Source organism: Corythoichthys intestinalis, chromosome 6, assembly GCF_030265065.1.
Source record: "Corythoichthys intestinalis isolate RoL2023-P3 chromosome 6, ASM3026506v1, whole genome shotgun sequence".
NCBI classification, from domain to species: Eukaryota; Metazoa; Chordata; class Actinopteri; order Syngnathiformes; family Syngnathidae; genus Corythoichthys; species Corythoichthys intestinalis.
The window spans coordinates 1,376,817-1,401,453 of record NC_080400.1 but is presented as its reverse complement, the minus strand read 5'-3'; the positions used below and the strand labels follow the sequence as shown (position 1 = coordinate 1,401,453).

Below are 24,637 nucleotides of genomic sequence, written 5' to 3'. Positions count from 1 at the left end.
GTTGCTCTAATCGGCGACATTGGGATTCTCACGGCACATTTTGTACCGCATTTCCGTGCGAGCATCATTCACTTCTAGCCATGGTACCTCCTGTAGCCACTTTTCAGCAAAAGTCCTTTTTTTCGGTAGCTCCGGTGACGTCTCTGTCGTCTGTCTGTCTTTTGACGGGGGTGGGGGAACACGGAAGTAATTACTCAGTGTGGCCTGCCTCATCGACATTTTGAGAAGTTATTTTCTCGTGTCCGCCGCAAATAGTGGTCTGCCATCGGTACGCAAAAGCGTATGGAAGCTGTTGAGGGCCAGCGCGTTTGTCTACGTCCAGTACGCATGTGCGGACCACTTATGTGCACCCCTGAATATAATATAATATAATATACTATCATGTAATGTAATATAATATAATAATACTGTATTAATTAAATAGATAATAACCAAATAACCATTGCTCAGTTCTTCACAGAAAAAAGCCAGGACATAAATAACTCTATTGGGAAAAAAAAAAAAAAAAAAAAAAAAAAAATTTTTTTTTTTTTTTTTTTTTACAAATTTTTTTTTTTTTTTGTTCAGGGGGCCGGACCAAATGTGGCTGCGGGCCGTATCCGGCCCGCGGGCCGTAGTTTGGGGACCCCTGGTTTAGACCAACCGGACGCTAAGACTTCCATTCTCCATGTCAAACAGCTGAACAGGACAGGTTAAAAAAAAAAAACAGCAACAAAAGAAAGAAACCCGAACGCTAATTTTAAGCCTAATTTGTAATTGAAACCTTGGACTGAAACCAAATTTCACAACCCTAACCTTGGCTTTAAAACCTAATTTGAGCTTTTCCATGCAATCGACGTCCATTTCTAACACAAACTCCTGTGCAGGGAGGCGACCTATTTGACGCCATCACCTCGTCCACCAAGTACACGGAGCGTGACGCTAGCTGCATGCTTTTCAACCTCGCCAGCGCCGTCAAGTACCTGCACGGCCTCAACATCGTCCACCGAGACATCAAGCCGGAAAACCTGCTGGTAGGTGCTCCCCAATTGCACCTTCGTTCAACTACTCCTAAGCGAGGTCACGTCGGCTTTGCGCTCGAAGGTCTATCAGCATCCCGACGGTAGCAAGTCTCTGAAACTGGGCGACTTTGGCTTGGCGACCGTGGTCAACGGCTTTCTGTACACCGTGTGCGGCACGCCCACGTACGTGGCGCCGGAGATCGTCGCCGAGAAGGGGTGAGTCGGATTCTTCGTTGAGGTCCGGCTTTTTTGTTTCTGAACTTTCTTGTTTAATTCCAGGTACGGCCTGAAAGTGGACGTTTGGGCCGCCGGGGTCATCACGTACATCCTGCTTTGCGGTTTCCCACCCTTTAATTGGTAATTGGTCTTTTGCGCCTATTGTTGGTGATACAAACCTTCCTATTAAATTGAAGCCGGTATTTGTTTTAACAGCAGCTCCGATGACCAGGAAGTTCAGTTTAAAGAAATCCTGGAGGCCGAGCTGAGCTTCCCCGCGCCCCACTGGGACAACGTGTCCCACTCCGCCAAGGTGGGGCCCCCTTCCGACCTTCCCCGATATGTCTGAGCGTTAACGGACATCTCTCGTTTAGGCTCTCATAGCCGGCATGCTACAAGTGGACGTGGAGCAAAGACTGTCGGCCGCGCAGGTTCTGGAGCACCCCTGGGTCAACGTGAGGAGACCAACGGTCGCCACTTTGCGTGCAGAAAAAACGTCTAAACGTCTCTTTCTCAGGAGGACGGTACGCCCGAGAACCAACAGCAGCTGCCGGTGGCAGTCAGGATCAGGAAGAACTTCAACACTGGACCCAAAGGCAGTAGCACAACGGCAGGCGTCATGGTCATCACGGTAAGGCTAACTGCTAGTAGATAACACGCACAAGGAAAGGAAATATAGTCTGAAAAAATACGGTACTAAGTCGCACCCAAAGATCAGTAGTAACACCTTTGTGAAGTTTGCCCCTCATCAGACGCAAACTTAAGAAAAAATTATGAGTAGGGTTGTTCCGATCATGTTTTTTCGCTCCCGATCCGATCCCGAGCGTTTTAGTTTGAGTATCTGCCGATTCCGATATTTCCCGATCCGATTGCTTTTTTTTTTTGCTCCCGATTCAATTAATTCATCCGATCATTTTTCCTGATCATATACATTTTGGCAATGCATTAAGAAAAAAATAGGGCTGTCAAACGATTAAAATTTTTAATCGAGTTAATTACAGCTTAAAAATTAATTAATTGTAATTAATCGCAATTAATCGCAATTCAAACCATCAATAAAATATGCCATATTTTTCTGTAAATTATTGTTGGAATGGAAAGATAAGACAAGATGGATATATACATTCAACATACGGTAGATAAATACTGTATTTGTTTATTATAGCAATAAATCAACAAGATGGCATTAACATTATTAACATTCTGTTAAAGTGATCCATGGATAGAAAGACTTGTAGTTCTTAAAAGATGAATATTAGTACAAGTTATAGAAATGTTATATTAAAACGCCTCTTAATGTTTTCGTTTTAATACAATTTGTAACATTTTCAATCAAAAAATAAACTAGTAGCCCTATTCTGTCCTCAATGTGTGTGAGTACACAAATTGACAGATAGCGAACATAAGTTCCAAAAAGAAATCAGACGGTGTGGCAAAGTTGCATGGGCTTTATTGAAGTCATCTCTTTTTGACAGGGGCACGTTTCTTGTATTTTTGTAAAACTGAAAATAACAAGGCAATGTGTCAATAACTTGCATAAATCACAAAATAACATAAAATGTACACACACGTGTCCATTTGAGCAGTAGCACTAGCCAATTAGCTCACAAGCATCTAACAATGTAACTGCATTTCACCATATATGTGAACAAATTCAAATACACATCATCAATAACTATCTAATGCTCATGAATATACAGTGCTGCTCAAAAGTTTGTGAACCCCCTCAACATTTTGGAATTTTCTATTATTTCAACCTGATTTCCTAATCAATCAATTCAGTAGTTTTTTTTTGTTTTTTTAACAGTTGTGTTGTCGAGACTAAATTAAAAAGAGTTTTCATCAACTGATGTAGGTGCAAAATTGAACTGTTTGGTCACAACCAAAACCGCCATGTCTGGCGAAAAGTCAACACTGCATACCACCAAAAGAACCTTCTCCCAACAGTGAAGCATGGAGGTGGGAATGTCAAGATCTGGGCTTGCTTTTCATCCTCAGGACCTGGACAACTGCACATAGTCCAGGGAATCATGAATTCTGAGGAATATTGTCAAATCCTAGAACATAACCTGATGCCATCTGTTTTGAAGTTAAAGCTTGGCAGAAGGTGGATCATGCAACATGATAATGATCCAAAGCATTCCAGCAATACAACCAAGGAATGGCTGAAAAAGAAGAAGATTCGTGTTCTGGACTGGCCCAGTCAAAGTCCTGACCTAAATCCCATTGAAATGCTGTGGCGGGACCTGAAGCGAGCAGTTCATGCCAGACGCCCATCAAACCTCTCTCAACTGACTGCGTTCTGCAAGGAAGAATGGGCAAAAATCCCCCAAAGTAGATGTGAGAGGCTGATTAGTCACTACAGAAACCGTTTGGTTGAGGTAATCTCTGCAAAAGGAGGCGCAATATCCTATTAACTGAAGGGGTTCACATACTTTTGCACACATGATATCTGAGTTTTTCTTAAATCAACCACTTTTGTTAAATAAAGAATGACAATATAACTATTTCTTTTGTTTCAGTCCATTATTTGGAATGTCAGTGTTGTGGATTTGGGTATAACTTAACATTTAATAAGGTTATTTTAGTTTTTTTTACAAAAAATCTGACCATCGCTGTGGGGTTCACAAACTTTCGAGCAGCACTGTAAACAAAGGAGGAATATAACTCACAAGCGATGCATGTATTAGACACACACAGTGTGATGGGGCTATGAGAACTGCCACTGAATACTGGATGCGGACGTTAGCTGGTCTGAAAAGCACTGTCTATTAGTGTGAGTTCGGGTCGACATATAATCACATCAAAAAAGCGCGCCGAAACCCAAATAATCAGCTGCACTAAATCGCCAGCAGAGGGCGACATTACGCCACATAACATATGCAAGTCACACCCAAGCGCCAGCAGAGGGCGGAAAAACTCCATAAAACACAATTAACAAGTTGGCCTTTCACTGTACTGACATTTAAATCTGTCTGAGCGGGCCTAGTGCGTTAATTGCGTCAAATATTTTAACGTGATTAATTTAAAAAATTAATTACCGCGCGTTAACGCGTTAATTTTGACAGCCCTAAAAAAAAAATGAATAAAACTCGGACGAATATATACATTCAACATACAGTACATGTTGTGTTTCACAGTATTTGCACTGCTCTTAATGGCAAACGGAGGTGTGGTGCATTTAGCGAACGGTCCTTTAAATGTTCGTGTGTGACATCGTTGACACGTGATCAAATGTCCATGCGTGTCACGTGATCAAATGTCCGTGCGTGTCACATGATCAGCTTGTCACATTTGAAAAGGCAAATGCCGCGATCGTTCAGCACGACAAGTAGTGAGCCTTGACCCGGTGTACAGCCAACAGGTAAAGCACTTCTGTTTCCTTATGTTGTGGGTGATGTTGTTTTAACTGTTACAATGCAATGCTTTATACTTAACAATCTCGCAGTTTACGCTACTTGATGACGCCGCTTTGCTAGCGTCTCTGAGCTGTCATTTTAACTTTGTAGCGATGTTTGCAAAGTCATCAAAATGCCATACTCACATGCGGTGATGATTGGGGATTGTGTTATTTGGGTTTGTTGATGTACCGCGTGCCTTGATCGTCACGTTTGCTCGGTAAAATGTAAGCCGTGAGAGCGGGTTTAACCCAGCCGCGAGCGGCTTCCTGGTACCGCGAGGCATTATGGGACTTGTAGTTCGCGTAAAGCAGATCTGTGTATTGTATAGTTTTGCACTGGGTTATTTGAATTGATGTAAATACGGTTGTACTACTGAAACATAAATACAAAATTCATGAATTTAAATTTTATAACAGGTATTGATTAATTTACATTGATGCTGCTGATGTGTTGCTGATGGTGTTAATTTATTGATTTGTTAATAATTTATGGATCACTCATGTTTTTCACTGAATACATTGAAATGGTTTTAAATGAAATTGTGTAGTTTGATATGATCTTTATCTTGGTGATATGCTTGGTAACACATTTCTGGTGTTTATGCTATCAGGACAGTATTTAGTAAGTGGGAGGATTATTGGTTTAATAAATGCATCTAACCATTGTTTGGTCGTTGTAAAACTACAAAAAAAAAAAAAAAAAAGTACACAAGCATTACATTAGCAACAACGTTAGCTTAGCACACTATACAGGTTAACTAAACATAAACAAAAAGCGTCTCATACAAAAAATATAACATTTCGCTTATTAACATAATATGTACAGTCTTTACAACAACCATACTTACGGACAAATCTTGTCCAAGGATCATATAAGCACAACAGTACAACGTCGTGCAACCATAGTGAACTGGCAAGAAAACAATAAACCATGTCGCAGAGCGACCACAAGAGTTCGCTGTTAGACAGCACAAAAAGCCTTGCTGTAAAACTTACCAAAAGGCAGAATACTGTCTGAGCGGGACATGTGCGTTAATTGCGTCAAATATTTTGACGTGATTAATTTAAAAAATTAATTACCACGCGTTAACGCGTTAATTTTGACAGCCCTAAAATATATATATATATATATATATATTAAAAAAAAGGCATGTCCGATATTTTTTTGCCTATTCCGATACTTTGAAAATGACGTGATCGGGGCATCTTTAATTATTAGTACTGCAACAATTAATCGATTAACTCAAGTATTGGATGAGAAAAAAGCTTCGAATTAAAAGTTGCTGCTTCGAGGATTTGTTTAATTAAAGTGACATTTGTGTTACATTTTGTTTGATTGATTTAAGCGAATCCACTGCCATCTAGTGGCAACAGTGAATATGCCATAACTCGTCTAATAGAGGTGTCAACAATAATCGATGCGGCGATGCATCCCGATGCGGGGCATGGACGATTCGATTCGATGCGGGCAACAAACTGAATCGATTCAGCGCATTTTAAAATGTATAAGTACGTTCAAAAATCTTCCTTGCTCAATTCCAGTGATGCAACGGATTTGGTTTCCCCATTTGTATTATTATTCTCATGTTTCATTTTTTACACACCGCATAACTCTGGTCAAGTTTCCCACCAACCTCGCAGAAGCCAAAATGTCTCCAGATGTCTGCTTTCAATGTCTTAGGTGCATCAATAATCTTTCTCGCTTCCTCTTTCTCCACTTCAGTCATTGTTATGTTATGTCCTATCTCTTAGAGGTTAGATCTAGTGCCCCAACCCGACCCCGGGCCCAAAATGTTAAGCATTCACGTTCGGGTCGGGACGGGCCGCCGCTCCGACTAATAAATTATAAAAAAAAAAAAAAGAAGGGGATAAAACTGAGAGCAGGTTCTCTGTATTGTGCATTTGCTTGTGCACGCACATGAACGCCGTGGCGCCGCCCGCTTTTCTTCTTCTCCTCCCGCTGTGGCGCTTGCGATTCGTTATGAAAGACACTTTTATTTATGCACACAAAGGCAACACAAATGTGATCCTTTTGAATCTTCTCCTCTGTGTGTCTGCAAAACAGCATTTTTTTTTTTTCCATTATTAAACTTTCCCGGCGTCATTTCGTTGTGGAAATGCTTTTATAATGATCATAAAAATATGTAGACTATTTAAACATTAAGAAAACTTGTTTTTTTTCTGCCAACTGAAAATCCATTACGAAGGACACTTTTATTTATGCACACAAAGGCAACATAAATGTGATCCTTTTGAATCTTCTCTGTGTGTCTGCAAAACCGTTTTTTTTTTTTTTTAATATATTAAACTTTCCTAGCGTGATTTCGTTGTGTAAATGCTTTTATAATGATCATAAAAATATTAAGGCTGTCAAAATTATCGCGTTAACGCGCGGTAATTAATTTTTTAAATTAATCACGTTAAAATATTTGACGCAATTAACGCACATGTCCCGCTCAGACAGTATTTTGCCTTTTGGTAAGTTTTACAGCAAGGCTTTTTGTGCTGTCTAACAGCGAACTCTTGTGGTCGCTTTGCGACATGGTTTATTTTTTTCTTGCCAGTTCAATATGGCTGCACGACATCTCGGGCTGACGCCTACGTTGTAATGTTGTGCTTATATGATCCTTGGACAAGATTTGTCCGTAAGTATGGTTGTTGTAAAGAATGTACATATTATGTTAGTAAGCGAAATGTTATATTTTTTGTATGAGACGCTTTTTGTTTATGTTTAGTGAACCTGTATAGCGTGCTAAGCTAACGTTCTTGCTAATGCAATGCTTGTGTACTTTTTTTTGTAGTTTTACGAGGGTCTAAAGAGGACAATGGTTTGAGGCCATTTTATTAATAAATCAGATGAAAAAGGAAGAAGTCTGATTATTAAGGCGTAGTTCACTAGCTGTCTAGCTTTGGAAAAAGTAGACGCTTTGGAGTGAGGACAGCATTGACAGATTTAAATGACAGTAGAGTGAAATGCCCACTACAGTCCGTATGTTGAATGTATATATCCATCTTGTGTCTTATTTTTCCATTCCAACAATTTATTTTACAGAATATATATATAATTTACAGAAAAATATGGCATATTTTATAGATGGTTTGAATTGCGATTAATTAATTTTTAAGCTGTAATTAACTCAATTAAAAATTTTAATCGTTTGACAGCCGTAAAAAATATTAAATGTGATGGTTCACTTACTTATTTTCCCCCTTCTATCATTGTTTGCAACCTATTCTCATTAAAATATGAAAACCTATAAATGTTTGGGTGGTTTTAGTTAAAGCAGACAGTTTTTTCATCTGTGTGGTTTTGACAAAGATCACATTTGATGGGGATTTTATGCAGAAATTCCAAAAGGCTCCGATACTCTTTCATAGATTATAGAGATGTGAGTGCAAGTTTTGAAATTCAAACATGTCAACCAAGTATTTTCTTCTCCTTTCTTTATTCTGTCAGAACACACCGCTTGACAAGGAACGGCAAGTTTTACGTCAAAGGCCAGAGCATCCCGCCGCCCAGCCCAACTTCCCGCGCGGGGCCCGCTCCTCGGCGACCGCCGCCCTTTCCCCCGCCGACTTTACCTCCGAGTCGGAGGACTATTCGCCGGGTTCGGCCGGCACAGTGCGCTCCCCAGTGTCTCCGTTCTGAGCAAATCCACAAATTGCTGCTATCATCTTTCAGTGTTATATCTTCTGCAATATTTACCCCCCCCCCCCAAAAAAAAAACTACAAATGACCTGTTGCCGATTCCAACGTTTTAAGAGCACACGAATGATAAGATTGAAGTGCAATTAACGGCGTCACGCCCACAGAAAGCACAGTGTTTGTCGTCGAAAAGCGATATGATGTAGCACGGTGCTTCCAGTCAACTGAAATTTTGAATAATCATCTTTTCAAGAGCCTTTTTTTTCCCCACAAAGTGCATGTGTGCATCTTTGGAATGTCGTTTGCGTTCACGAATGTGCAGGAGCTCGCGTCTTTGTACTTGTTTTTAACCCCCATTTGGTTGCTTTCAAGGGCTGCTAATAAGAGTTGAATGAAATAGCACACCAACGTTATGATGTATTAAATTTCATGTACGCATTATCGCCATCGATAATCCACGTCGACACATTTTACAATGATGAAAAATGCCTTTTTAACCGCTAGTTTACGAAGATTGTTTTCCGGAGTGTCTGCTCGCCATCCATTGTGAAATTAAAACAACAGAGTCCAACTTTTGTCAGGTCATTTTTCTTTCAATTTTGATCAATTGTAGTGACACCATTGAAATTTTGTCAAGTCCAGGGATGTCCCGATCACTTGACTGAAAAGCGGGCCAATCGCACCTTTTTTAGAGGATCAGGTGAAAAGGAATGAGTTTTTAACCCCTTCAGACCTAAGCATGCTGCTGAATGACATGACGCGTTTGCGTCTAATAAATACACTGAAATTAGTTGCTATTGGAACTTCATGAGTTTCGGCATAAACTCTTGAGGCTTTTTGGAAATGGCTCATGACTAACATTGTGCTTAACTGCTTCCAATGTCATATTTATGAAACCGGTGTACTTTTTTCACAGCAAAACATCTAAATTGTTAAATATTATACTGTACTATAACCTATTACATGACCACATCAGGCCTAGTCAAAATAGACTGGACATCTAGTGCTGTCAATGGCAGCCGATTGGACACGATGACACAAAAAAGCTCAAAAAGTTCAAAAAAGCTTTATTTGTAGTTGTTTTTGTTGTATTTAAATCAATAAAAAATCAAATGAAAAGTGACTTGTGCTGCTGTAACAAGTTTAGACAGCAGGTGGCAGTAAAAGCAATTGGATTAAAAAAAAAAAAAAAAAAAACCAGCAGAATTTCAAGACATTTTAAGACTTTTTAATCATCCAAAACAGGTGAGGAAAATAATTTAATCATGATGACATAAATATAGCACAAACAACAAAATTAAATACATCTATGAGCAAATGAATATCATTTAAAGTAAAACTTTTGTGTCTGCAGCTCATTTGCCACAAACTTTCCTTGCACAAATAATAATATTAGCTGTAAATCTTACGGCTTTCCATGTACTCAAATTGATGTTGAGTGTAATTTTTTTGTGTGATATTCTTTAAACACGACATAAGACAGAACACTTGATTTACACAACAATAAATACACAAAAACGTAAAAATGCTCACAAAATGAAAATTTGCATTCATTTCAACACAATGTTTTTTGTTTTTTTTTACTTTGAATGTTGTTACGTACTTCAAATATGACAACTCATATTTCTGCCCACTAGATGGCAGTGTTGAAGCATAAATGTTGAATTTTAGTGGTTTGATTCTTGACGGTTGGATGTTTAAAACACAAAATATGACATACATGGACATATTTTTTGTTAAAAAATATTCTAAGAAAAAAAAATCTACATGTGTTCTTACTAAATTAGGTCATCAACGTGTCTAATTATGAAAAGTAATCCGTTTCAGTTCCAGTCTGGGCACAAATCTTGGATATTTACATTTATTTTGCCATATTTACATGTTTCAGTTGGCTTGGCGGGCGCCGCAAAGTCAGCAGAAAGCGAGTCCGCGAACGGAACGGCGTCCCCTCAGAGGTTGGACGTTCCGGTCAGTACCTGTGTTGGTGTTCGAAATGCCAACGGTTGAAGTCGATGTTGAACGCCACGATGCTTCCTGATGCCATTCCTGTGATCAGAGTCCTGAAAGTACAAAATGCGATGAATCGCCGCTGAATAAATGACTTGGCGATGGATGTTTGTATGTTTTCTGGTTGACAAGCTGTCTGCTCAAATGGATTGGACGTTGTCGTTTTTCTGGCCGCATTTTGATGAATTTTTAGGAAAGCGATTAATCTTGTTTTTGTTTTCAAGACCAAGACTTTAGCAGGTATCGTATTTATTTAATCGAATGCCATAAATTCCTTTTAATATGAACTAGTTTATTTCTTATGGAAATGCTCCAAAATCAACAGGAAGTGACCAAAATAAACAAGAAGTATCCTCGAAAATAGGTCAAACAGGAAGAAAATGTCCCTGAAATACCCAAAAATCAACATTAAGGAATTAGCCTTTTGGCTAATTCGTGCATAATTAAAGTGAGTAACGTGAGTAAAGTAAGTAGCGAGTAAAATTGAGTGAGTAAGTAAATATATAAGTAAAGTTCAGTAAGTACCAAAGCAAAGTAAGGGAGTATGTGAGTAAGTAAGTGAGTTAGTGAAGAAGTATGTAATATAGTGAGTAAGTAAAGTATGTAAATGAATAAGTAAAGTAAGCGAGTAAGTAAATGAGTAAGTAAAGTAAGTGATTTAGTGAGTAAGTAAAGTAAATAAGTAGGTGAGTATGTGAAATTGAGTAAGTAAATGAGGTCAGTAAGTAAGTAAAATAAGTGAGTATGTAAATAAGTAAAGTTAGTGAGTAAATAAAGTAGGTAAGTGAGTAAGTAAATAAGTAAGTAGGTGAGTATGTGAAATTGAGTGAGCGAGTAACTAAATATGTAAGTAAAGTTCAGTAAGTAACAAAGCAAAGCGAGTATGTGAGTAAAGTGTGTAAATGAGTAGTAAGTGAGTTCGTGAAGAAGTATGTAAATGATTAAGTAAGTAAAGTATGTGAGTAAGTAAAGTAAGCAAGAAACAGTATGTGAGGAAATAAAGTATGTAAGTAAAGTTAGTGAGAAAAAGTAAATTAAGTAAAGCATGTAGGTGAGTATGTAAAAGTAAGTGAGTGAGTGAATAAGTAAAGTATAGCAAAGCAAAGTAAGTGAGTTAGTGAATAAGTAAATTCAGTGAGTGTGAATAAGTATGTAAATGAGTAAGTAAGGTTAGTGAGTAAATTAAGTAAAGTAGGTGAGTATGTAAAATTGAGTGAGTAAGTAAGTAAACATCTAAGTAAAGTTCAGTAAGTAAAGTAACAAAGCAAAGTAAGGGAGTATGTGAGTAAGTAAGTGAGTTAGTGAAGAAGTATGTAATTGTGTAAGTAAGTAAAGTATTGAGTAAGTAAATATGGAAGTAACTGATTTAGTAAGTAAAGTAAGCGAGTAAGTAAATATGTGAGTAAGTAAAGTATGTAAATGAGTATGTAAAATAACTGAAGTATGTAAGTAAGTAAAGTGTGTAAATGAATAAATAAGTAAAGTTAGCGAGTACGTAAAGTAAGCTAGTAAGTGAGTTAGTGAATAAGTAAATTCAATGAGTGTGAATAAGTATGTAAATGAGTAAGTAAGGTTAGTGAGTAAATAAAGTAAATTAAGTAAAGTAGGTAAGTAAATAAGTAAAGTAGGTGAGTATGTAAAATTGAGTGAGTAAGTAAGTAAACATCTAAGTAAAGTTCAGTAAGTAAAGTAACAAAGCAAAGTAAGGGAGTATGTGAGTAAGTAAGTGAGTTAGTGAAGAAGTATGTAATTGTGTAAGTAAGTATTGAGTAGGTAAATATGGAAGTAACTGATTTAGTAAGTAAAGTAAGTGAGTAAGTAAATATGTGAGTAAGTAAAGTATGTAAATGAGTATGTAAAATAACTGAAGTATGTAAGTAAGTAAAGTGTGTAAATGAATAAATAAGTAAAGTTAGCGAGTACGTAAAGTAAGCTAGTAAGTATGTGAGTAAGTATGTAGATGAGTATGTAAAGTAAGTAAAGTATGTGAGTAAGTAAAATAAAGTAAAGAAAGTAAAGTAAGTAAGGTAAGTGAGTTAGTGAATAAGTAAATTAAGTGAGTGAATACATATGTAAATGAGTAAGTAAAGTTAGTGAGTAAATAAAGTAAATTAAGTAAAGTAGGTAAGTGAGTAAGTAAACTAAAGTGCAATCAAATTCATAAATGAATGGCTTCGGGTTTTTGATATATAAATAAGAAAAAAATATTGTGATAAAACAAAATTGCAATAACTGCATTAATTATCAAAGTGAAGTCTAACTGTAACTGAAGTTCAGCATTCGATTCATTGATGACTGGCGCCATCCAGCGTCGTGAATGGGTATATGTCTAGGCCGCAGTTTTTTTTTTGTTTTTTTTTTTTTTAGGCCGCAGTTATAAGACGTCCCCCAGGTTTTCATTCTTACTTTAATGCAAAAAACACCGTCTTATATTCGGGCCAATACGGTAATAAGTAAGTAAAGTTAGTATGTCAAGTAATCTAATAAGTAAGGATGTGAGTAAGTATGTAAATGACTAAGTAAAGTATGTGAGTAAATAAATGAGTAAGTAAGTTAATTAAAATAACAACATTAAACATTAAAATAATAACAGTTAATTAAGCAGGTAAGTAAGTAAATGAGTATTAGAGTTCAGTATATAAATTAATAAGTAAAGTAAGAGAGTAAGTAAATGTGTGAGTAAGTAAAGTACTGTATGTAAATGAGTACGTAAAGTAAGTAAAGTATGTGAGTAAGTAAATGAGTAAGTTAAGTAAAATAACACATCGAAGTAAGTAAAGTAACCGAGTAGGTAAGTAAGTCAAGCAAGTATGTGAGTTATTTATGTAAATGAATAAGTAAGTTAGTAAGTATGTGAGTAAGTAAAATAACTCACTTCGTTTGTAAGTAAATCAAGTAAAGTGAGTAAGTAAAGAAAGTAAGTAAACTAAGTAAAGGAGGTATCTAAGTGAGTAAGTAAGTATGTGAGTAAGTAAAGCAGGTAAGTAAATAAGTAAGTAACTGATTTAGTAAGTAAAGTAAGCGAGTAAGTATGTATGTGAGAAAGTGTGTAAATGAGTATGTATAATAAGTAAAGTATGTGAGTATGTAAATGAATAAGTAAGTAAAGTTAGTGAGTATGTAAAGTAAGTATGTGAGTAAGTTTGTAAATGAGTATGTAAAGTAAGTAAAGTGAGTGAGTGTGAGTAAATAAATAAGTTAAGTAAAATAACAAAGTAAGTAAAGTAATTGAGTATTAGAATCAAACATATAAATGAATAAGTAAAGTAAGTTAGATGGTAAGTGAGTAAGTGAAGTATGTAAATGAATAAGTAAAGTAAGTATGTGAGCAAATAAAGTATGTAAATGAGTAAGTAAGGTAAGTAAAGTATGCAAATGAGTATGTAAAGTTAGTAAAGTATGTATGTAAATAAATAAGTAAAATAAAAAAGTAAGAAAAGTAAGATGAGTAAGTTCAGTAAAATACCAAAGAAAGTAAGTAAGAGAGTAAGTAAGTAAGTGAGTATTAGTCAAGTTTATAAATGAATAAGTAAGAAGGTAAGTATGTGAGTAAGTATGTAAATGAGTAATTAAAGTAAGTAAAGTATGTAAATGAGTAAGTATGTTAATGAGTAAGTAAGGTAATAAAAAGTATGTAAATGAGTAAGTAAGGTAAGTATGTAAGTAAGCCAAGCAAGTGTGTGAGTTATTTATGTAAATGAATAAGTAAAGTAAGTTAGGAAGTAAGTATTTGAGTAAGTGAAGTCTGTAAATGAGTAATTAAGTAACTGACTTCGTTTGTAAATCAAGTACAGTGAGTAAGTAAAGAAAAGTAAAGTAGGTAAGTGAGTAAAATAGGTCAGTGAGCAAGTAAAGTAAACTAAGTATGTGAGGAAGTAAAGTATGTAAATAAGTATGTATAATAAGTAAAATATGTGAGTAAGTATGTAAATGATTAAGTAAGTAAAGTATGTGAGTAAATACATTAGTTAAGTAAAATAACAAAGTAAATAAAGTAAGTGAGTAAGTAAAGTGAGTGAGTATTAGAGTCAAGCATATAAATGAATAAGTAAAGTAAGTTAGAAGGTAAGTAAGTATGTGAGTAAGTAAAGTATGTAAATGAGTAAGTAAAGTAAGTAAAGTATGTGAGTAAGTAAAGTATGTAAATGAGTAAGTAAGGTAAGTAAAGTATGTAAATGAGTATGTAAAGTAAAGTATGTGAGTAAATAAATAAAAAAATAACAAAGTAAGTAAAGTAAGTGAGTATGTAAGTGGGTACGTAAAGTAAGTGAGTATTAGAGTCAAGTGTATAAATGAATAAGTAAAGTAAGTTAGAAGGTAAGTAAGTATGTGAGTAAGTAAAGTATGTAAATGAGTAAGTAAAGTGAGTAAAGTATGTAAATGAGTAAGTAAAGTATGTAAATGGGTAAGTAAAGTAAGTAAAGTATGTGAGTAAATAAATAAGTAAAATAACAAAGTAAATAAGTAAAGTGAGTGAGTATTAGAGTCAAGCATATAAATGAATAAGTAAAGTAAGTTAGAAGGTAAGTAAGTATGTAAATGATTAAGTAAAGTAAGTAAAGTAAGTGAGTAAGTAAAGTGAGTGAGTATTAGAGTCAAGCATATAAATGAATAAGTAAAGTAAGTTAGAAGGTAAGTAAGTATGTGAGTAAGTAAAGTATGTAAATGAGTAAGTAAGGTAAGTAAAGTATGTGAGTAAATAAATAAGTAAAATAACAAAGTAAGTAAACTAAGTGAGTATGTAAGTAAAGTAAGTGAGTATTAGAGTCAAGTGTATAAATGATTAAGTAAGTAAAGTATGTGAGTAAATAAATTAGTTAAGTAAAATAACAAAGTAAATAAAGTAAGTGAGTAAGTAAAGTGAGTGAGCATTAGAGTCAAGCATATAAATGAATAAGTAAAGTAAGTTAGAAGGTAAGTAAGTATGTAAATGAGTAAGTGAGTAAAGTATGTAAATGAGTAAGTAAAGTATGTAAATGAGTAAGTAAGGTAAGTAAAGTATGTAAATGAGTGAGTAAGGTAAGTATGTAAGTAAGTCGAGCAAGTCTGTGAGTTATTTATGTAAATGAATAAGTAAAGCAAGTTAGTAAGTAAGCATGTGAGTAAGTAAAGTATGTCAATGGGTATTAAGTAACTGACTTCGTTTGTAAGTAAATCAAGTAAAGTGAGTAAGTAAAGAAAGTAAGTAAAGTAAGCAAAGGAGTAAGTAAGTATGTAAGTAAAGTAGGTCAGTGAGCAAGTAAAGTAAACTAAGTGAGTATGTGTGTAAGTAAAGTATGTAAATGAGTAAGTAAAGTAAGTAAAGCATGTAAGTAAATAAGTAACTGATTTAGTAAGTAAAGTAAGCGAGTAAGTATGTAAATGAGTATGTATAATAAGTAAGGTATATGAGTAAGTATGTACAGTAAATGAATAAGTAAGTAAATTTATTATGTAAAGTAAGCGAGGAAGTATGTAAGCATGTAAATGAGTAAGTAAAGTATGCGAGTCAGTAAATGAGTAAGTTAAGTAAAATAACAACGTAAAGTAAGTGAGTAAGTAAAGTGAGTATTAGAGTTCAGTATGTTTAAATGAATAAGTAAGTTAGTAAGTAAGGTATGTAAATGAGTAAGTAAAGTATGTGAGTAAGTAAATAAGTAAAATAACAAATCAAAGTAAGTAAAGTAGGTAAGTAAGTCAAGCAAGTATGTGAGTTATTTATGTAAATGACTAAGTAAGTTAGTAAGTATGTGAGTAAGTAAAGTATGTAAATAAATGACTAAGTAAAGTAAGTAAAGTATGTGAGTAAGTAATGTAACTGACTTTGTTTGAAAGTAAATCAAGTAAAGTGAGTAAGTAAAGAAAGTAAAGTAAAGTAAAATAACAAATCAAAGTAAGTAAAGTAACCGAGTAAGTAAGTCAAGCAAGTATGTGTTATCTATGTAAATGTAAGTGAAGTAAGTTAGTACGTAAGTAAGTATGTGAGTAAGTATGTAAATGAGTAAGTAAAGTAAGTAAAGTATGTGAGTAAGTAAATGAATAAGTAAAGTAACTGACTTTGTAAGTAAAGTGAGTAAGTAAAGAAAGTAGAGGAGGTCAGTAAGTGAGTATGTGACTAAGTAAAGTATGTAAATGAGTAAGCATAAAATATGTGTGCAAATAAAGTAAGTGAATGAGTAAGTAAAGCAAAGCAAAGCAAAGCAACTGACGTAGTGGGTAAATAAAGTAAAGTAAGTTAAAAAAAGTAAGTAAAGTAGGTAAGTAAGTGAGCAAGTATGTGAGTAAGTAGAGTTAGTAAATGGGTAAGTAGTACTTAATGAGGAAGTAAAATAGTGAGGAAGTAAAATAAGCAAGTAAAGTAGGCAAGTGAGTAAGTATGTGAGTAAGTAAATAAGTAAGTAAAGAAAGGAAGTAAAGGAGGTAGGTAAGTGAGTAAGTAAAGTCATAAAGTAAGGGTGTAACTATGTAAATCAGGCATGTCCAAAGTCCGGCCCGGGGGCCAAATGCGGCCCGTGGACAAATTTCATCCGGCCCCCAGCCTTTGTCATAAAATCAATAACGTCTGGCCCGCACACAGACTTAATAAATTGGTCAGCAGTACTGCTACCAGCATATGAAGTAACCTACACACTAAATGCTGCTCCTCATTTACCCAGTAAAAGGCAGCAGCACCCTAACATTACCCCATGTGACCCAATTTTCTAAAATGGTGACAATCAACAACAAAAAAAAAGAAAGTTGACTGCAACTGCTGACGCTTCAAGGATAGGTGAAAATTGGGCTATTTCTTCACTAAAATACGCAACAACTGTGTCTGCCTCATTTGCAAAGACACAGTCGCTGTTTTTAAAGAGTTCAATGTGAGGCAATATTACCAAACAAGACACGCTGACATGTACGACAAGATTACAGGGAAGATACGTAGCGAGAAATTGAAGCAACTTGAAACAAGTTTAATTTTACAGCAGCAGCATTTTGCAAGAGACCGAGAGTCGAAAGAGAACGCCACAAAGGCTAGTTGTAAAATTATTCATTAAAATTAATAATAAAGCAAATGTGTCACACAGAATGGCTTGCTAAAATTTGCAATATATAATAATATATTGTTCTACGTAAAGGACGTCAGCCAAGGTCAGCCCCCCACATTTTTACCACACCAAATCTGGCCCCCTTTGCAAAAAGTTTGGACACCCCTGATGTAAATGAATGCAAAGTAAATAAAAAGCAAACAAAAAAAAGTGTGTAAGTAAAGTAAGTGAGTTAGTAAAATAAAGTAACTCAGTGAGTATGTAACTATGTAAATGAGGAAGTAAAGTGAAAGAGTTAGTGAATAAGTAAATAAAGTAATGTACGTGAGTAAGTAAAGTAAGTCACAGAAATGTAAGTAAGTGAGTAAGTCGGTGAGTGAGTAAGTAACGTAATTCAAGTAAGTGAAGAAGTATTTATATGTCGATGTATTTATACTGTAATTTATTTATTATTTTTATTTTTATTATTATTTTATTTAATTTTTTAAATTTTATTATTTTTATTATTTTATATTTTTATTTTTATTTATACTGTAAACATATACTATATACATAGTGAGTATTAGGGTTAAGTATATAAATGAATAAGTAAAGTAAGTTTGTAAGTATGTGAGTAAGTATATAAATAAGTAAAGTATGTGAGAAAGTAAATGAGTAAGTTAAGTAAAATAACAAATCAAAGTAAAGTAACCGAGTAAGTAAGTAAGTCAAGTAAGTATGTGAGTTATTTATGTAAATGAATAAGTAAAGTAAGTTAGTAAGTAAAGTATGTGAGTAAGTAAAGTAACTGACTTTGTAAGTAAATCAAGTAAAGTGAGAAGTAGAGAAAGTAAGTAAAGTAAGTAAAGAAGGTAAGTAAGTGAGTAAGTAAGTATGTGAGTAAGTAAAGTAGGTAAGTGAGTAAGTAAAGTATGTAAATGACTAAGTAAAGTGAGTAAAGTACGTGAGTAAGTAAATAAGTTACTAAGTAAGCGAGTAAGTAAGTATGTGAGGAAGTAAAGTATGTATATGAGTATGTATGTAAATGAATAGGTAATGTTAGTGAGTATGTAAAGTAAGCTAGTAAGTTAGTATGTGAGTAAGTATGTAAAGTATGTGAGTAAGTAAATGAGTAAGTTAAGTAAAATAACAAAGTAAGCTAGTAAGTAAGTAAGTATGTGAGTAAGTAAAGTAAGTGAGTATTAGAGTTAAGTATATAAATGATTAAGATTAGAGTTAAGTATATAAATGATTAAGTTTGTAAGTAAGTGTGTGAGTAAGTATATAAATGAGTAAGTAAAGTATGTAAGTAAATGAATAAGTTACGTAAAATAACAAATCAAAGTCAGTAAAGTAACCGAGTAGGTAAGTAAGTCAAGCAAGTATGTGAGTTATTTATGTAAATGAATAAGTAAGTTAGTAAGTAAAGTATGTGAGTAAGTAAAGTAACTGACTTCGTTTGTAAGTAAATCAAGTAAAGTGAGTAAGTAAAGAAAGTAAGTAAAGGAGGTAAGTAAGTGAGTAAGTAAAGTAGGTAAGTGAGTAAGTAAAATAAGTGGGTATGTGAATAAGTAAAGTATGTAAATGAGTAAGTAAAGTATGTGAGTAAGTATGTAAATGAGTAAGTAAAGTAAGTAAAGTATGTGATTAAGTCAATGAGTAAGTAAGTTAAGTAAAATAAAGTAAGTTAAGTGGGTAAGGTAAGTATGTGAGTTAGTAAAGTAGATAAGTGAGTAAGTATAAGTGGGTATTAGAGTAAGTGAAGTAAGTAAATGAGTAAGTAAAGTATGTGAATAAGTAATAAAGTAAGTGATTTAGTAAGTAAAATAACCAAGTAAGTAAGTATGTGAGTAAGTATGTAAATGAGCATGTAAAATAAATAAAGTATGTGAGTAAGTAAAGTGTGTAAATGAATAAATAAGCAAAGTTTGTGAGTACGTAAAGTAAGTATGTGAGTAAGTATGTAAATGAGTAAGTAAGTTAAGTAACCGAGTAAGTAAGTCAAGCAAGTATGTGAGTATTAGAGTTAAGTATATAAATGAATAAGTAAGTTAGTAAGTAAGTACGGTAAGTATGTGAGTAAGTAAAGTAAATTAAGTATGTGAGTAAGTAAATAAGTTAAGTAAAATAACAAATCAAAGTAAGTAAAGTAACCGAGTAAGTAAGCAAGTAAGTCAAGCAAGTATGTGAGTTATTTATGTAAATGAATAAATAAAGTACGTTAGTAAGTAAGTAAGTATAAGATTCAGTAAAGTAACTGACTTCCTTTGTAAGTAAATCAAGGAAAGTGAGAAATTAAAGAAAGTAATGGAGGTAAGTGAGTAAGTAAAGTAGGTAAGTAAAATAAGTGGGTATGTGAGTAAGTAAAGTATGTAAATGACTAAGTAAAGTGAGTAAAGTATGTAAGTAAATAAGTTACTGATTTAGTAAGTAAAGTAAGCGAGTAAATAAGTATGTGAGTAAGTAAAGTATGTAAATGAAAAAAGTGTGTAAAGTAAGCTAGTAAGTAAGTAAGTATATGAGTAAGTAAAGTAAGTGAGTATTAGAGTTAAGTATATAAATGAATAAGTAAAGTAAGTTAGTAAGTAAGTAAGTATGTGAGTAAGTAAAGTAAATTAAGTATGTGAGTAAGTAAATAAGTTAAGTAAAATAACAAATCAAAGTAAAGTAACTGAGTAAGTAAGCAACTAAGTCAAGCAAGTATGCGAGTTATTTATGTAAATGAATAAATAAAGTAATTTAGTAATTAAGTAGGTATGTGAGTAGGTAAAGTATGTAAATGAGTAAGTAAAGTAACTGACTTCATTTGTAGGTAACTCAAGTAAAGTGAGTCAGTAAAGAAAGTAAGTAAAGTAAGTAGAGGAGGTAAGTAAGTGAGTATGTGAGTAAGTAAAGTATGTAAATAAGTATAAAATATGTGTGTAAATAAAGTAAGTGAAGGAGTAAGTAAAGCAACTGACGTTGTGGGTAAATAACATAAAGTAAGTAAAAAAAAAAGGTTAAGTAAAGTGGGTAAGTAAGTGAGCAAGTATGTGATTAAGTAGTTAGTAAATGGGCAAATGAAGTAAAATAAGCAAGTAAAGTAGGTAAGTTAGTAAGTATGTGAGTATGTAAATAAAGAAAGTAAGTAAAGGAGGTAGGTAAGTGATTAAGTAAAGTCGCAAAGTAAGGGAGAAAGCATGTCAATGAAAAAGTAAATTTAGTGTGTAAGTAAAGTAAGTGAGTTAGTAAAATAAAGTAACTCAGTGAGTATGTCACTAAGTAAATGAGAAAGTAAAGTGAATGAGTTAGTAAGTAAATAAAGTAATGTACGTGAGTAAGTAACAGAAATGTAAGTGAGTAAGTAGGTAGGTGAGTAAAGTAATTTAAGTAAGTGAAGAAGTAAGTAAGCAAGTAAGTAGGTTAAGTAAAGTACAAAGTAAAGTAAGTGAATAAGTGAGTAAATAAAGTAAAGTAAGTGTGAATGTAGGCAAGCAAAGTAGGTAACAAAGTAAGTGAGAAAAGTCTAGTCAAGTCAAGTAAGTAAGTAAGTAAGTAAATATTTGAACTAGGAGTGAATTGCCCTTTTGCGGTACGCAAGTGAATTTTGATTTCGCAGAATGAGACAAGTCAGAGTGAATTTCTTAAGTAAAAAGTCTGTCTCTGTCCATCTCGGCGTATACAGTAATTTACACGTGAAGGAATTGAAATCAATCTCTTTTACGATCATCGCAACAGGACAACAGGCGCACTAAATAAAAAAACCTCAGTAAATTAACTCATCACTTGTTTTCTTTTTTTTTTTTTTTTGTGGGCGGAGGTGACGTGCGCCCAGCCCGCAACGCGCACTTCTGACACCGCCCGAAGGCCGGAGCACAAAGAACAAAAGACAGCGCAGAAATCCCCTCCACCGACAGCGCCGCCTAGCGGTCGTTGAGGGGTTTTTTTTCTCAGCGCCGACAAAAGAAGCCGCTGTGAAGTTTGACGGGCGGCGAGCACGAGGCTCGCTCCTGCAGCTCGAGTCTTTATGACAAGCGTGACACAAACAGGCACCAGCGAGCTTTTTACCTCAGGCAAGGCACTATTTAGCATTCAACAGCTTATTTACAAAGTTATAATATTTACAGCATATTTTGACTCCACTCGACGTCAACGGCAATGAAAGATGTGTATTCACGTTGAATTAAAGACAAAGTGAGACACCATTTTTTTATTATTACTATATTTAAAGAACCTGACTAAAAAAATGAATTTCAATTGAACATGAATCATTCATTTATTTTCAAAATAAATAATCATCTATATTTTGGAATTAAGATTTTTTTAATATAACATTATGGAAAGGTTTGATTAGAATGGCCCATTTTAAAATTTGAATATCATGGAAATATTTTGTCTTTCTTTTTAAATCCCCCCCCCCCACCCCCCCGTATAATTCTACAGTATACTTATTTATATGTGTATGTATATAGACTGTAAATATAAGTAATGAATTATTACTAACGATGAATAAAAAAAAAAAAGTCGATTTAAAAGCCAGTTTAAAAACTAAAAAACGTATAAAAATATTACAAGGTATTTATAGAATAAAATAAACAATACTGTATAGTATATTTACATGACTATATATTTGTTGTTTGAAAATATGCACTAGACTGATGAGACTTTATGTAGTCATTCATAATTCAAAATACTCTCTACATATTAATAATACTAATATTTAATAGAATAAAAGAAACTTACAATACTGTATAATAGATTTACATGAGTTTACATTTGTCATATTAAAATATGCATTAGAATGACTTATTTTTATGTAATCATAATTCAAATTTAACACTCACTAAATATTAATAATACTTAATCTTATTCATGTTTGTATGTATTTAAACCGTAAAGATAAATAATGAAATATTACAACAAAATAAACTGTAAAAAAAAAAGTCAATTATGTGTAAAACTATAAAAATATTAAAAAAGAATAAAAATACTGTATAGTATATGTTTGTCATTTTAAAATCTGCATTACAATGATGACTTATTTTTATGTAGTTATTTATAATTCAAATTTAATACTCACTACAGATTAATAATACTCATCTTATTCATCTGTATATATTTAAAGTGTAAATACAAATAATGAAATAGTGCTACTAAATAAAGAGTAAAAAAAGCAGTCAAATATGTTTGTTGTTTTATGTTTACACATAACATATTAATAATAATAATCTTATATGTGTTTGTATACTGTAAATATAAATGAATATTACTAGATAACGATATAAAAAAGTAAAATATGATTAAAAACTGTATAAAGTATTAAAAATGAATAGAATGAAAGGAACTGACAATATTTAATAATTTATAATTCAAATTAAATACTACATATTAATAATCATCATCATCTTTTATTCCAAATATAAATGTAATACTGTATTACTAAATAAATATTAAATTATTTTGAAAACCTTATATAGATATTAAAGTGTATTTTTTAAGCAATAAAAGAAACTAACAATACTGTAGTATATTTGCATGAGTACATATTTGTCATTTTAAAATACGAATTAGTATTTTTATGGTATAGTTCAAATGAAATACTCACTACATATTAATCATAATAACAATAATCTATATTGTGTAAATATAAATGAAATATTCTAAATAACTGTATAAAAAAGGGAAATATGCTTTAAAAACAAAACCATTTAGTAATTTATGCCTTAAAATTATGAAACTTATGGAGCTAAATTATTTTTATGTAGTCATTTATAACTCAATTCAAACACACACTACATAATCGTACTTTATCTTATTTATATGTCGATGTATTGATACTGTAAACATATACTATATATGTTAGGGTTGTCAAAATTATCGCATTAACGAGCGGTAATTATTTTTTCCATTACCGTATTTTTCGGACTATAAGTCGCGTTTTTTTTCATATTTTGGCTGGGGGTGCGACTTATACTCAGGAGCGACTTATGTGTGGAATTATTAACACATTATGATATAATTTCACATGTTATTTTGGTGTTTTGCAGTGACACTGATGGTTTTGTAAAGTTGTTAGCATGTTCTTATGCTATAGTTATCTGAATAGCTCTTTATAGCTATGGCCACGTTCGCGTTCTGCCTTTGGCAGTGTATGTTCAATTGTATTATTGACTTTTTTATCTTGAAATGGATGCATTTCGTTTGTGGCGCTTTCACGCCCACGTGAGGGCGCACTCGCACTTGTTTACGTGACACGCCAGAAGAAGACGGACAGCTACGTAGCTCTGAGTGTGAGTGGGCGAGTTAGCTAGAGAGAATAGACGGATGCGAACCTACTTTCATTGTTTATGCTTTTAAATCATCTCTACAGAGGCAACGCCTGCGTGTATCATCTTTTCTGTTGTTGTTGTGTGTTTTCCACCCGCGATCGGACACTTAGAGCCAGTTGTGTGGTTGTTTGAACGATGTGCTAATGATAGCGAACGAATGCTAACCTGTTACTGGTTACTAATAGTACCTAATTATCATTTGTTTACGTTGATGCGAACCTGTTTTCTATCGAGGACCAAATTGATTCAGAAAATTATACGGACGTCCAGCATTGTCTTTTGGGAGTTCGCTGTATAGCCAGGACAGGCCGTAGCGTAGGACAGTATATTCACATTTTGTTGTTCATGCACTGTACACTGTACATTTATTTAGCATGTTGTTCTCTATTGTATTTTTTTAATTAAATTGCCTTTCAAGATGACATGTCTGTTCTATGTGTTGGATTTTATCAAGTAAATTTTCCCCAAAAATTCGACCTATACTCCGGTGCGACTTGTATATGTTTTTTTTCTCTTCGTTGGGCATTTAATGGCTGGATCGACTTATACTCAGGAGCGACTTGTAGTCCGAAAAATACGGTAATCACGTGAAAATATTTGACGCAATTGACGCACATGCCCCGCTCAAACAGATTTAAATGACAGCACAGTGTCGTGTCCACTTGTTACTTGTTTTTTTTTTGTCTCCCTCTGTTGGCACTTTGGTTCGACTGATTTTATGGGTTTAAGCACCATGAGCATGGTGTAATTATTGACATCAACAATGGCGAGCTACTAGTTTATTTTTTGATTGAAATTTTTACAAATTTTATTAAAACGAAAACATAAAGAGGGGTTTTAATATAAAATTACTATAATTTGTAACTATGACATTTATCTTTTAAGAACTACAAGTCTTTTTATCTGTGGATCTCTTTAACAGAAAGAATGTTAATAATGCCATTTGTGGATTTATTGTTATAATAAACAATTACAGTACTTATGTGCAGTATGTTGTACGTATATATCCGTCTTGTGTCTTGGCTTTCCATTCCAACAATAATTTACAGAAAAATATGGCATATTTTAAAGAT

The 24,637-nt window shown here is 33.6% G+C and overlaps 2 protein-coding genes across 6 annotated transcripts in view; one reads left to right on the top strand and one right to left on the bottom strand.

Moving 5' to 3' along the window:
* LOC130917407 (serine/threonine-protein kinase DCLK1-like) overlaps nucleotides 1–9,712 on the top strand; it is a 62,901-nt gene extending 53,189 nt beyond the window's left edge. For 3 of the 4 annotated variants that reach the window (XM_057838771.1, XM_057838769.1, XM_057838772.1), the window contains exons 8-14: nucleotides 867–1,013; nucleotides 1,084–1,217; nucleotides 1,281–1,358; nucleotides 1,434–1,530; nucleotides 1,592–1,672; nucleotides 1,735–1,848; nucleotides 8,075–9,712. In XM_057838771.1, coding sequence (XP_057694754.1) covers nucleotides 867–1,013; nucleotides 1,084–1,217; nucleotides 1,281–1,358; nucleotides 1,434–1,530; nucleotides 1,592–1,672; nucleotides 1,735–1,848; nucleotides 8,075–8,266 — 843 coding nt within the window. In that variant the 3' untranslated portion in view covers nucleotides 8,267–9,712. The remainder of the gene's footprint in view (nucleotides 1–866; nucleotides 1,014–1,083; nucleotides 1,218–1,280; nucleotides 1,359–1,433; nucleotides 1,531–1,591; nucleotides 1,673–1,734; nucleotides 1,849–8,074) is intronic. The other variant, XM_057838768.1, reaches the window with a different exon arrangement.
* Nucleotides 9,168–24,637, bottom strand: part of LOC130917406 (neurobeachin-like) — a 572,897-nt gene continuing 557,427 nt past the window's right edge. Inside the window, exon 56 of one of the 2 annotated variants that reach the window (XM_057838766.1) lies at nucleotides 9,168–10,323. In XM_057838766.1, coding sequence (XP_057694749.1) covers nucleotides 10,233–10,323 — 91 coding nt within the window. In that variant the 3' untranslated portion in view covers nucleotides 9,168–10,232. The remainder of the gene's footprint in view (nucleotides 10,324–24,637) is intronic. The other variant, XM_057838767.1, reaches the window with a different exon arrangement.